The 14012-nt window shown below is 35.9% G+C and overlaps 1 protein-coding gene across 17 annotated transcripts in view; it reads left to right on the top strand.

The window, feature by feature from the left end:
* PKNOX1 (PBX/knotted 1 homeobox 1) overlaps positions 1–13372 on the top strand; it is a 74656-nt gene extending 61284 nt beyond the window's left edge. For 13 of the 17 annotated variants that reach the window (XM_048865575.2, XM_048865597.2, XM_048865616.2 and 10 more), the window contains 6 exons: positions 2287–2325; positions 2494–2622; positions 3641–3717; positions 4275–4447; positions 4828–4914; positions 5744–13372. In XM_048865575.2, coding sequence (XP_048721532.1) covers positions 2287–2325; positions 2494–2622; positions 3641–3717; positions 4275–4447; positions 4828–4914; positions 5744–5955 — 717 coding nt within the window. In that variant the 3' untranslated portion in view covers positions 5956–13372. The remainder of the gene's footprint in view (positions 1–2286; positions 2326–2493; positions 2623–3640; positions 3718–4274; positions 4448–4827; positions 4915–5743) is intronic. The other 4 variants (XM_048865635.2, XM_048865627.2, XM_048865551.2 and 1 more) reach the window with 3 other exon arrangements.
* Positions 13373–14012: the final 640 nt, after the last annotated feature.

Here is a 14012-nt window from a genome sequence, read left to right as displayed (position 1 = left end):
ATTTCTAGTGTTCCATAACTTTCTGAGGGAGTGGGGAAGAAATTATCTTGTGGGAGTTGAAAAATACAATGGTGAGCCTCTGCAGAGAAGCCGATTGCTGTGAATTTAAAATATTTGGCTGTGTGTGTTGTCAATTCTGAATGTGTTTGGGGGCTCGAAGAATTTTTTTTTCATATGATACTTTACACTTAGCTCAAGAACATCCTTTTTAAAATAGATTCACACTCAGCATATACACAGTGCTTGGTGATGAACCAGTGTTCTGTCTTGTTTGAAGAAACTTGGTTTAGAAATAATAAAGTTGTAACACAGCTGTTTGAAATGATATATCATATGTGAGCTCTATGCTGTTTCCTACTAGGTTTGGATAAACACTGAAGAGCATCTCTCCAAATGTTCATAGATGCAGATTTTTTCAATGTGGGAACATCTAGATACATCAATTGAGAGTGAAAAAAGGAGACAAAAGAGGGAAAGATTGATACCTCATGAAGGTTTCATACATCTGTGTTAAAAATCATTAAGGTCTAGCTTTTAATAATACAACAATTAAGAATTAAACTACTCAGTGTTAAGGATCCTATAGTAGCCTGAACTCTTCCCCTTGTAGGCAGTACATTAGGGTCTTCCATTAAATGATCATACAGTATAGATACAATACAGTACAACTTCTTTTTTTTTTTCTTCAGATGTCTTGGGGGTTGTGGGGAGACCTGGCCACCAGGCTTTGAAATCTGTTTCATGATCTCTATTCCCAAGTGCAGACTTTTCAAATCCTGCTGACTTCAGTTTCAGAGGATTCCAGCTGACTGAGAGGACTGTCTCGTTTCAAGTCTGTATGCTGTGTTCCTTTTAATCATGCAGTGGCCTGCCAGGTTTGGGAGACCAAAAACATTTACATGTGAAGCCAGTCAGCCCTTTCTAAAACAGCTGATGCCACTTGGTTATGCTCTGTAGCTGAGGGGACATGGAGAATATAATACAGCCTCATGGTCTTGTAAAACAAATACAGCCTCTGTATCAGAGTTGGTAAAACAAAACATTAAATATGTGCCTCTGAAGCTGTAGAAAAGGTACAGCATAAATATAAATCAAGTGCATGCAGCATTGATTACTGACTGGGTAGAGTTAGAATTTGTGTGGAAACTCTAATTCAGAATCTCCTGATTTTTGTGCAGTTAAACTTTAAAACTTAATTTTGCTTTAGTGTCGTTTTTAAAAATGTATGCACACATATAGCTAGAGATATATGAGGAAAACCTCATTAACTGGTATTTTAAGCATGTAAATTTAAGTAATAGATTCTCCCTGTAGAGTGGCTTTGCATACAGTTATATACTTTCTAAAGGAGCTGCTGAATTTCCACTACAATCAGTTAAACTTTGTCATTTATTTTACTCTGTTCTCATGCTCTTTTGAACTTATTGTTGCAATAATCTAAATTCATCAGGCCAAACTCAACTTGAACGTGCATACATGCAGTTCCCAAGAAACTGCATACCTACTTCAAGGACAGAGTTTAGCCGATTTTTCTCTTAAAAGTGGAGCTGGTGATAGGATAGCTGTTCATTTTACAAAGTTAGTTGTCATACATATATTCTTTGTATCTGTTTTATATATATGGTTTTCTTTAAGGAGCCGGTGTGTACGCCTCTCACCGGTTTAGCTTTATAGTTTCCAGAGGCTGGAGGCTGGGAGAACGTTAAGTAGTGAGAGCTGCTTTTTATACCAGTCATTATTGTCGTCTTTGATGATGATGATGATGATGATATGGATTGAGGCACATGCACAGACCTATTGTGCTTCGAGAGTTTTGGTGTATTTGTTTAGGCTGGGGAAGTAAGGACCTTAGAGTTAAATTCACCTCAGTGCAGAAGACCCACACAAGGTGTCTTACACTATTTAAGCTCCATGTTAAGCCCCTAGGGCCTGATTCTTCACAGCCTTGCATCTTGTGTAGTCACGCCTGTGTAAAGTAAGTGTGAAACACTACCAAATAAGCATAGCATGTTACACTCTGTGCACCATGTGTAAATGGATACACAAATTGCAAGTCAGTAGAGAATCAGATTCTCAATATGGTGTTTACAGGATAAGGAGGATATTATGCCTGGCCCCCTGCACTGGAATGAATTTTATTGTAAGTGAAAATAAATGGGCACTTGGTAGCTGTGATGCAGTGAATACAGCCTTCTGGCAACTACAGCAATTCTTGAAAGAGGTTCTAGAAAATGCTAAAACGTCAGAAACCTGATAATATGTAACCCAGAGTATGGATCTCTTTAGGATAATACTGCAAGAGAACTTCCACCACTACCACTGCAGGTAAATAAAGTTCCCTTTTTTGACACAGATTATAGAGCTAACGTATTTCATTGCTTCTGTAAATATATTCATTTTTTCACATAATGATAAAAACAGTTTTTGTGCAATATCTTTATTCATTAAAGTAACTGTATAACTTTCTACATTTTTCTTAAATTATTTGTGCAGCTTCAGTTACAGTTAAACCAAGATCTAAGTATCTTGCATCAAGATGATGGCTCGTCAAAAAATAAGAGAGGGGTTCTTCCAAAGCACGCTACTAATGTGATGAGATCTTGGCTCTTTCAGCACATAGGGGTAAGGACTAAACATGATCAGCAGACATAAGTATTCAGAGAAGACTTTCTGTGTGGTCTATTTGGATTTGCTTCCTGAGGAACATAAAACTTTTTGGCCTTACTTTTTATGCATTAAGGGCCCAATCCAGCTTCCACTGAAGTCTGTTAGAGTTTTCCATTGACTCTAATATGAATTGAATAAGGACCTAATTCTGAATATATTTAACATTTGAACTGCAAGATTTTATTAAATTTTCTAGACGTTGTTATTCTTTATTTCAGTGTGCTCAGGATTTAGTGCTAGGTACTCCTCCAGTGCATGGCTCACTCAGGAGCAATCATGTATAAATTATATGTGGATGGAGAATTGAATTTTCACCAAACCTTCCAACAACTGCTGTGTGCCATCTGCTCTGTGTTATTCTACAGTGTCCTCCCTGTGCATGCATACTTGCGCTGGAAGGGGAAGATAGGTTCTATTTGTAATAAATAGAGCACTATAAATTAATGGAGTATCTTCTGTTTTAGCTAACTGATGTTACAACAGATAAATTATGCATGAAAATCACACGTGTATTTCTTATGTTACATACAGTTCCCTTGTCCTTTTTAATTCGGGGGGAGGGAGGGTGTTGTTTAACCACAAAAGGCTCATCAGCACTCTCATGTGACATAGCTGTCAGACAGTGTAACTAATCAAATCTTACCACATGCTGTGCTGGTGAAGGATCACACTGTCTAACAAGGACTCTGGCAGCTGTGAGAAGCATTTTTTTCCTGAATTTGACATGGGCAATTAAATGGTGGCGTATACACTTTATAAGGATAAAAGCAGTTTTTGTTTAGTAAAGTTTTACTTATTAAGTGACTGTATCAGTAAAAGTTTGTTTTAAAATGTATTGTTGATGAAACAGGTTTTTTTTTATTGATACAATTTTTTATCAATTGTAATGAAGAAAGTTTCATTTTCTTTTAAGGAAAAAAAAAAGCAAAAAGTTTACATACAAAGTTTTTTTTTGTCTTTTTTTTGTCCTTAGCATCCATATCCAACAGAAGATGAGAAAAAGCAGATTGCAGCCCAGACAAATCTTACACTACTGCAGGTTAACAATTGGTAAGATCCAAAACTTTGGTTTAATGTCCATTATTGGAGTGTAGGTATGGAGGTACACTCTGTGTATGTGAGTGCCATCCACATGTGTACAATACATAGAAATAAAATTAGGAGTCTAACTTAAACTGAAAAAATCATGAACATCTAGAGTTAAATCTACAGTTCTACACTAAACTTGCCTGGAAACAATGGGTGATCTTCCACATACAGTACTCTGCAAACTTAAAGCACCTAAGGACCTCAAAACACTCTACAGGCACTAAGGAAAGAGGGCCTGCCAGCCAGGGAGTAGAGAGCTGCTTCCTTAGTTAGATTTGCAATATCAAAGGACTTCAGTGCTCCAGGAGCAGGTGTTGTGGTTCTTGTTCATCCCTAACATGGAGTATGAAATCAAGGTGCTGAGAAATAGCATTTTTCATTTTTAATATGAATTTCTATTTAATTTTTATTTTTTGCATAAAACATTGATTGAGACCGTCTCTCTGTGTGCGTGAACGCGCATGCATTCACAATTTTTTGGTCATAAGCTGTGTGGTGTTTTTGTTGGTCATGTTTAGGTTTATCAATGCTAGAAGACGAATTCTTCAGCCAATGCTGGATTCCAGCTGTTCTGAAACTCCAAAAACAAAGAAAAAAACAGCTCAAAACAGACCAGTTCAGAGGTTCTGGCCTGATTCCATTGCATCAGGAGTTGCTCAGCAGCAATCTAATGAACTTACAATGTCAGATGGTAAGGAAAATTGGCTGGAACATGTATAGTAAAATGAATTCCTTATTTAAATGTCTTTATTACATAGAAATAAAGTGGCTTTTGTTGTTGTTATGTTTTGGGGCATTTCCTGATGTAGCTAAATCACTGTGTCGATAGTCTGGAAAAAATTAACAGAAATTTCTCTCTCAGAATTTTAGCTAAATACTTGGATTTTTTGGTATATAATATATATAGAAAAAATGTGTTTCAAGAATGTTGTTTAAGTTTCTCAAAGTCAAACACTCAGCAGTTAGGAAATGTCAGAATTAAAGTTGCCCACGCAACCTTAATTCTTCGCCCTGGTGCATATGTATTATGATATAGTTTTTAGTTACATGATCATGTATTATTTTTCCCAGAGTGGAAGAGCCAGACTTGTTACATGGGGCCTCCTGACTCTCCACGCTGTTCTCATTCCTGCAGACCACACTGCCTTACTGCCCAAGGTACTACAGCTCCCGTTGAATTCTCTTACAGTGTTTGTGTGCTCAGTGCTGCAAATCAGGCCCCAAGAGTCTCACATTTGGGCACTGAGAAAATGAGGAATATATAATTGGTTACCACCTGTTGAACTTTTGGTTTAAATGACTTGGCTAGTATCATGTAGGAACTTTTGTGGCAGAGGCAGGAATAGACCCAGTTATCCCTCCTGGATGGCATCCAACTGCCTTAATCACAGGACCAGCCTTTCCCTTCCTGCACTCCCCTGCCTCAGGTCCCTACTCACCTTGCAACGTCTGCATCAAGGGCCTGATCTGACTCTCACTGAAGTCAATAGGAAAGCTGCCAGTAACTGTTGACAGGGTGGGTGAGGTAATATCTTTTATTGGACTCTCTAATATCCTGGGAGCAACACGGCTACAACAACACTTCAATTAATTGTTGACATCAATGGGAGCTAAATAAGGCAGCAGTCTCATCCATTTAAGTAACCCTGATTCACTCCCTGAGCACCTTCCAGCCTGTGCACTGAATGAGGTAGGGGTACAGTGGGAAATATTTAGTTTGTGATCATGTAATTAAAGACTGATTCATGCATGCACACAGAGGGACCAAACAGTGTCTTGCAATCTCAATTCTGACATTTCCTAACTTTTGAGTGCTTGACTTTGCAACCTAAATAACATAGTTAGTTGTTGTACGTAATTTCCAAGATATCCTATTTAAAAAAATACAAATTCTCTTGTGTAATGTTAAATCTAAATTCTGATTTGATCATTGTTTTCAGTTTACTAATGGTTTACTAATTCAGTTTACACGTTTTCATCTCTGCAGGAGCTGTTGTAACAATTACAGCTCCGGTCAACATGAATGTAGACAGTCTCCAGTCTCTGTCATCTGATGGTGCTACTTTGGCTGTTCAGCAAGTTATGATGGCAGGACAAAGTGAGGATGAATCTGTGGATAGTGGTGAAGATGATGGAGCAGACCTCTCAACAACAAACATCAGTGGGCTTGTTTTGGATAACAGTGATTCTTTGCAGTAGGAAGCAAGAGTGTGACAAAATATTTAGGAAAATGAATGGACTGACTGACTGTTTTTATAGTTTGCACAGCAAACATTTTACACAAGTTTTATTTCTAATATGTTTTATATGTAGATATAGAAGGGTGCACTTTTTTGTATTTCATAGTAAGCTTAAAGAGTGTCTTTGCAGGTGCAGCAACTTCTTTCAAATGTGTTTTTGAATTTTGAAGAGGGGTTAGGTTTTTGGGTTTTTTTTTTATTTCAAAAAATTGCATCTAATAATATAATGATCCACATAAATATCCCTTTTTTTTTCTCTCATTATATTGAAAGTGCTACAATTTCTAAAGAATTATGCCGTTTCAATTAGACCTATTGTTTAACACAACTCTTGGTTGGCTAACGATGTAAATTCAAAGCATGTGTCACTTGATCATTAAGTTAGACACACATTTGAAAGATGCTTCTGCACCTTAAAAACTGCCAGTCTGAGGTGGGCAACAACAACAACAACAACACACACACACACACACACACACACACACACACACACAAAATAGAGATGTGTGATTCAGTAGCGAATGTATGACAGTTTAAATAAGTTTAATTTCTCTCATAGTCAGTGAGCTTGTTTATCATTTGCTATAAAAACTCCTATTTTTACCTTGCGGGATTATTGGATAAAAAAAATATTTTTATAAATTCAGTAGGAATTGGAATGACAACTGTATTGAGCATGAGAAAAAAATTTCCAGAAGGGGAAAATAAATGTTTAGTATTCCTATTTGGAAGGTTCTGAAAATTTGACCAAATTTAATAAACATGCCTAATGCTAGTGTTCCATGATTCTCTGCTATCCCATAGTGGTATAGTATATTTGATAATAGCATAAGAAGGGCCCACGGTTTGATGGGATTTTGATATTGTCAAACTTCGATTTATATATCTGTAAACTAATGCTCAAATTACATTTAACTCTGTATCTAAACTTGTATCTGAAGATATTTGCTAAATAAGTATTCAGGTAAGTAAGTACAATTATCCACAAAATTTCTAGTAATCAACAGAGAAATTTAATAGTTCGTGTTTTTTCAGTCTGATTTTTAAAAATGAAAAACTGACTGGCTAGTTTTTCCACCTGGGTTATGTTATTGAATTTGAAATTTTTTTCCACATACAAAAAATATAATTCATGGATTCTATAAAGAATCTTTTCAAATACAAACATCACTACCAGAATTTACAACAGGCTTGTAAAAAATCCTTGTGTATCTTTTAACAAACTCAGAACTAGTGATGAAAATAGATTTATCTGTGATAATGGTTAATTTCAGTTTATCTGCAGATCTTGAGTTGTGTATTGTTATTTCTGAACACCTGTTATTAACGCTTCATGCTGAAAAAGTTGGGTCTTTCCCCATTGTTAAGTGCAAATAACTGAAGACTCAAGAAGTCTTGTAGCAGGACAGTGTGAAAAGAAGGAGGGTGCTACCTTCAAATCTTAAGCACTGATCAAGCAAAGCACTTAGTTATGTGCTTAACTGTAAGCACCTACTTAAAGCCATTCCTGTTCCACAAAATATCCAAGCATGTGCTTAAATCCCATTGACTTCAGTGGGGTTAAACCATATACTTGAAATTAAACACATGCTTACGTGCTTTGTTGAATTGGGGCTTTAAAGTCTGCCCTATTGAGCAATTTATAGGCAGCATGAACAGAGACCTTGACAGGAGATGCTAAAGAATTGTTACATGTACACAGACGGCAAATTTATTTTTCAGAGGTTACCATTAAAAAAACCCTTGTTTTACTGGCATTGGGCTACACTCACCACTAGCATAAGCAGCTGACTTCGCTACTATAGCACCCACTTATGCCTGTGATAAATTGGGCCTGTTGACTCAACTGCAGTAATGAGGTATTATTATGGTTAGAATTATTAATTTTTTTAAAGTATTTGTTTAATCCAACTTCTCTGTTTTTGCCTCTAATACTCTTTCCCTATGTACTGAGCAGTTTAAAGAAAATACTAAGAGTGTATAATGAAAGATTTAATTATGAAAACTGGTATAATGTAATTGATTTAAGGCATACTGACAAGTCCAATTTTACCCCAAAATTAAAAGGACACAGTCAACTTTAAAAATCAAACTCCTATCTGAAAACATTTTGCCTACTATTGTTACAAGCAACACCTAAGATGAATATAACTGACAGAGATTGGAAGCAAATATACTTTTCTCTATCTTTTCAATTTGTTTACCGTTTGCTTCTGCCAGCACTTTGTTTTCAGTGTTTCCATGGAAGAGCCATTTTTTCCTATTGTATTGTGTATGTTTTTCATACAACCGAAGGTGAGAGGAAAAATATTTGTAGGGCTAGATTCAGCCAACTGTGTTCATGTTTAGTAGCAGTTGAAGCCACGGTGCTGTAAATACTTACATACGTGAGTAGAATAATGTCGTGCTCAATACAAGTAAAGCTGGCAGAATTGAGTCCTCAAAAAATAGGAAAATGTGATTTTAAAATATGTATATATTGGCAGGGTGACTCAGGCAGGTGTAGTACCTGAAACTTTCAACTCAGTTGAAAATAACTAGATTTCAAGTTGATGATGTCCCTTTTGATTTTACGAAAGCAAGCTTGTACAAATCATTACACCAATTAAAAGTGTTTCCTTGGATTTTTTCCTTAGTTCTAGTGGAAATATATATATTTGTATTCAATAGAATAAGTAAGCGTTCTCGCTGGTGTTTGCAGCATTTAGCTAGTGCATAAGTACCTGGAAAGTGAAATTGACTGGAAAGTTACTAGTGACAAAAGAAAATGGAGTAATCCATTTTTAATGTCAGTCTCAAGAGAACTGCAAAAAGTAAACAGTATAGTGAAAAGTAAACTATATTTGTAAAATTACTTCAGTTTTAGTAATCAGAGGTACTGTTTAACAAACTATGGGACCCAAATTTTTTCAAGGACTGACATCTAATAACTAAAACTGCAGCATTTAAAAAGAAATCATGGAAATTGTGCAAAATTAAAACAGATGCACTTGATTGTAATTAAGTTAATTTAAGTTATTAATGATTCAATTTCAAACCTGCTTGGGAGCAATTAATGAATAATTATTCAGTCTATGCAAGGTGAAAGTCACCCCTCCAGCCATAACTGTGTGATTTATAGGTACTCTGTTGTATTTTTGGTCTTCTTTTATTTTTGATAATCATTCAGACAAAACATTCATGAAAAATTCAGCTGGGTTTAAAGTTGATTAGGCAAAATATAATTTGGAAAGCATGTTGGAAATATATGTAACCTTAATTCCCTCCTGAAAATCTAAGATGTTAAATGCCTGAAGTTCTACGTAGTGAAACATTTCTATTTCTAAACAGTTCTCCCCTCTTCCATAGTAAATGGAATGTATTCAGACTGTAATCATCTCCCCCAAAAAGCAAAGCTAGCCAAGAAAAATCAATGAGAATGCAAGTTTAACTGTAGTATTCAAATGAACAAAGTAAAACCTAAACAGGTATTACTTCTGAATTGTTAAATGTATAGCTGACGAGTACTATTGGAACATTTAGGACTTGACTGTACTTTGTTGTTGTTTCATTGTAGATTGAATAGTTAGGTTGGCTTTGCCAAACCCAAATCTGATTTTCTAGGCTTGCTAAACTCTTTCAAGAATTTTATTTTTCACATTATTAAGTAATTTTACTCAATCATCCAGCACGAAGTAGAATGAAAGATGGCGCAAGTATGCTGTTAAAAGGTCACCCTAACCATGTCATTTGGTTACCTGTGCAACGTGGAAATACAAATGTTGTTCTGCTCTGTAGTTCTGTAGGATCTACTGAAAAATCACTTTCTTCTTTTTTTTTTTTTGACTGTGTGAGAGAGCGCGCCTTTTTACAAACTTACTAACCTTGTAGTCTACTGTCAAAATATTTACCTAATGTTAGTTGATACCCATGTTTTCAGATAGTAACAGAAATGATCCATCAATCTTCCACTGTTTTAGCAACATTTTTTCTATGAAACTGACAATCTTTAAAATGTGAACACTGTAAATTTAGCTTTTCTTGGATAGTTGTCTTTTAAGGGATATTGTGAAGCAACTGATCTATCAAAGCAAAGAAAAATTAAAAATCAGAACATGCTTCATGGATGATGGATTTTTACATGAACAGTTTCTCTGAATGGAAAAAGCATGCCTTGTCTTTAAACTTAAAGTATTCACATTGCTTTAATTATATTAGCATTATTTAGTTCAACGTCAGTCATATTTTCAGGAATCTGTAACGTAGCTGGAAAATACCATATCAAACTAGTTACCCAAGATTTTTGTGTGGGACAATTTTTTGGCCTTTTTGTTTTGTTTACACAAATGCAGAAAAAATGGTTTACTAGTTCTTAATGTTTTTGGGTGGGAGAGGGAGACTGTGATTTTTGCAGTGCAAAAACCGTTTTGAGGAATGAAAGACTTAGCAGGTAGTTAGTCTATGATATGTGTTCTTTGTTTTTGTTAATTGTTAATTAAAATGGCATGGACATTGAACTTCCAAAACGTAGCTTTCAGGCATGTACAGTAACTGCTTTTTAAAAACACTTTCAGAAGGATTTTTCCTGTGCAATGCAGTACAAGTCCTATGTGCCAACTTGTTTTTTCAAAGGCAGATAGACAGTTCTGGAAATCCATTACAATCATGCTCTATTAGATCAGAAATCCTCACTTTAAAAATCCTCACTTGTTTTTATGCGATACAGTTGCATTTCCTCCAAAGTCATTGCTTTGCTGGATATGTAATTATAAGTTCATAAAAATATTTTCAAGAACAAAGGTTTTATGATTGCAACTCTGGTATGTGTCCATGAGAGAGAGAGAGATTTTGTTAGTCACACTTCATACTAGGAATACATTTATAAATAGTTAATAAAGGGTTAATGATTATAATAAACGTTATAGACATGAGTAGTGTGTTATAGTTGGTCTTAGACACATCAGTATTTTATTATGTCTTTAATGTGACATTGAAACCACAGATTCAAAGCTGTCCTGGCAATAATTAAACTTACAATAACCACCTAGCAGCACAGCATATTTACAAATCGATTAACTCCACCAGCCTTCCCTTATGAAGGGCAGGTAACAATGTACATCAGATGAAGACTACACATTTAAAAAAAAAAAAAATCTGAAAAAAGCCTTTCAGCCACAGATCATGGACATACATCCTCATCCTTCCCCCAAAAAACTTACAAATGGCTTTACTAGAAGGTGACAGAGATGGCTCTAAGCAACTTATTTCTTTTCTTGATACCAAAACAATTGATTAACCACTTATTACGGTATCGAAGAAGCCTTTATTAACCCTTTTTGTAAACAGTTTATAAATGCACCTTTTAATATAAAGTAGGAATTTTTTAAAAACCTACACTTAATAAAAGGAAACACATACACCCACAAAAAGGTTAGATTAACCCTCTAACTTAAACTGACACAAGCCATAAAGTCAGAGCTCTGCCAAATGCTTGGTCCATCCCCCATTTAATAGTGCTGAGGGTGTTGCAGGACAATGCAAGTGCCCAGTACTGCATTCCTGGCATACTCAAAATCCTACTGAAGTCAGTGGGAGTTTTAAGTGTGCAAGGCATGCAGGATCCGGCCTGTCGTCTGTTAAATTACCTACTATTAGGAAACCCCTGCAAAATCTAGAGCTGGGACAATAGGTCAGATCCGAACTTTACTTCTTAAAAGATTATTAATGCAAATGAGGCATGATCTAAAGCCTACTGAAGTCACTGAAAAATCTCCTATTGAATTAAATGGACTTTGGATCAGGCCTATTGTTCCCTTGACTTCAACTGGGCTATTCACACAAGACACAGGAGATTAGAATAATTTCCAGCCTTCTTTCTCAATATGTTGGTTTGGGTTAGTTTCTGGCAGACACTGAATGTTGCTTGAAGTAGGTTTTGTGTGACATTAGTATTAAAATAAAAACATCACAATGGAGATGAGAGGAGATTTTTGTCTCAATCCAAGTGTCTTTCTGCTTTATGGGTTTTACTACTCATGTGAAAAGTGTGCAGATTATACTGATGGTCCCTGGTGAAATTGGGTATTTCTTACATATAGTACTTTAATCTGCAAAAGAAAATGAGCAGCCTTTAATCATAGGGAAAAAATCAACGGGATGCTGCGTTTTGTTTTGATGTTTATAAAATATATATACTTCTAATGTGGAATAATTCTGTTACAAACCTTGGCTGGTCTTGCAGTCCTTAACCTCTATTAATTTGTGTGTGGGTAAACGTGTCAATACATCTCTGCTATGTCAGTTCAGCCACTGGTCTGGAGCAGGTATGGTGTCTTGGAGACCTTTTACACTTATATGAATCTGTCTTAAGCATTTTTGACATAAAACATTGTGCATGTTTTCTTCCAAATATTGAGGAAAAAAGATTTTCAAAGATGACACGGGGATTTATCTGCATCACTTCTATTAATTTCAGTGGGTGTGTTACAGCTAAATTGCCGAGTCAGCTTTGAAAGTCTTAATCACAAGGACTATAATGCTATAGTTCTGATCTTCAGATGTGTCACCTGAAAAGAAGTTGTGGATGCAGAGCACGTCTCAGGGTCGGATCCTTTCATCAGAGAATATAATATCTGGAAAAGACTGACAGCAGGCACAGCTATAAGCATATTCCTGTAGAGGCTTACCAGGTGTTCAGATGGAAAAATATGGTCCAGAGATGCCAGACCTTTGGAGAGAGAAGCCAATCTAGATAAGCTGCCTGGAAACCTTGCTTTTTTTGAGATGTGCTGTGCCCATACACATTCCATAACCCTCCCACCTTCCCCACGACTTCAGACATTACATTACATACAGCGGTGCGAAGGAGGAGAGAGGGAGGCGCAGACACACCTCTTTTATGTCTTTGCCTGAGAGCACCAGGAGAGTAGGAGCACATGCACCACCTTGTGGTCCTGCTGGCAAATGTCGCTGACTCGAGTGTATTGGGAACACACACACCTGCAGTGGAATGTATATGTGCACAACACATTTCAAAGAACAACATTTACTGTTGGTAAGTAACTGTTTTTGCAGGGAGCTTTGACTTTGTGCATTGATATGCTGAAAGAACTCATAATAGATTTCCACTCCTTCGTAGTTCACTTTAATGTTTCATAGTTTTATGTAACAGGAATTTCAGGGGGTTCATGTTAAAAGGAGAGTGACAAGTAGTATAGGTTCAAAACTTGACGTACCTTAATATTGTTGCAATCTGGTGAAGAAAACCCCATCAAGTCTATATATGGCTACAGAAAACAATAACTGAGAATGCTTTGCAGAATTATCGCACAGAGCTCAGGCAAAAGCCAAAATTTGATTTGTTATATAAAATCAATTTATTTTTAAAAGCAGAAAAATGTTTTCGTGTTTTCATTGAATATTTTCCAACATTTTCACTATATTTTCAGGGCGGGTGTGTGTGTGTGTGTGTGTGTGTGTGTGTGTGTGTGCACACATGTGCAGTTTTTTGCAGATGTGAAAACTAATGATCACATGTAAATCCAGACTTGCATACAGACATACTTGTATATGCTGCAAAATGAACTTAGTGCATATGCAAATCAAGTACCTACAGAAGTGTTTTGCAATCACTGTTGAAAATCTGAGCCTCAAAGTAGATATATACACAAATACAAGCAATACTCTATTCTAAAAACAGACAACAATAAACGATACAGGACAGCACCTCTAGAACTAAAATACACATGCTTGGGATATATGTCTTTTTTTTCCTCTCTCTTTTAAATACATTCTGGCAACAATTCAAATGAAGCTTTATCACAAAGTCTATTTTTCTTATACAAAGTTTTTTCCCTTCATATGTTAATGCAGTTGATCTAAGAAGGAATAATATGAATTGACTCATTCATTCTAATATAGTGAAATATATACACAGATCGAAAGAGAGTGGCTGTTTCTTGTGCTCATACAAATATTGGTATTTGTACAAAACAAGATTGTTTGCTATTTGTCAGTTCTTTCTATTTAAAAAGTTTA

The sequence above is a fragment of the Caretta caretta genome, chromosome 1, assembly GCF_965140235.1.
Source record: "Caretta caretta isolate rCarCar2 chromosome 1, rCarCar1.hap1, whole genome shotgun sequence".
NCBI classification, from domain to species: domain Eukaryota; kingdom Metazoa; phylum Chordata; order Testudines; family Cheloniidae; genus Caretta; species Caretta caretta.
This window is presented reverse-complemented; position numbering and strand designations above follow the sequence as displayed.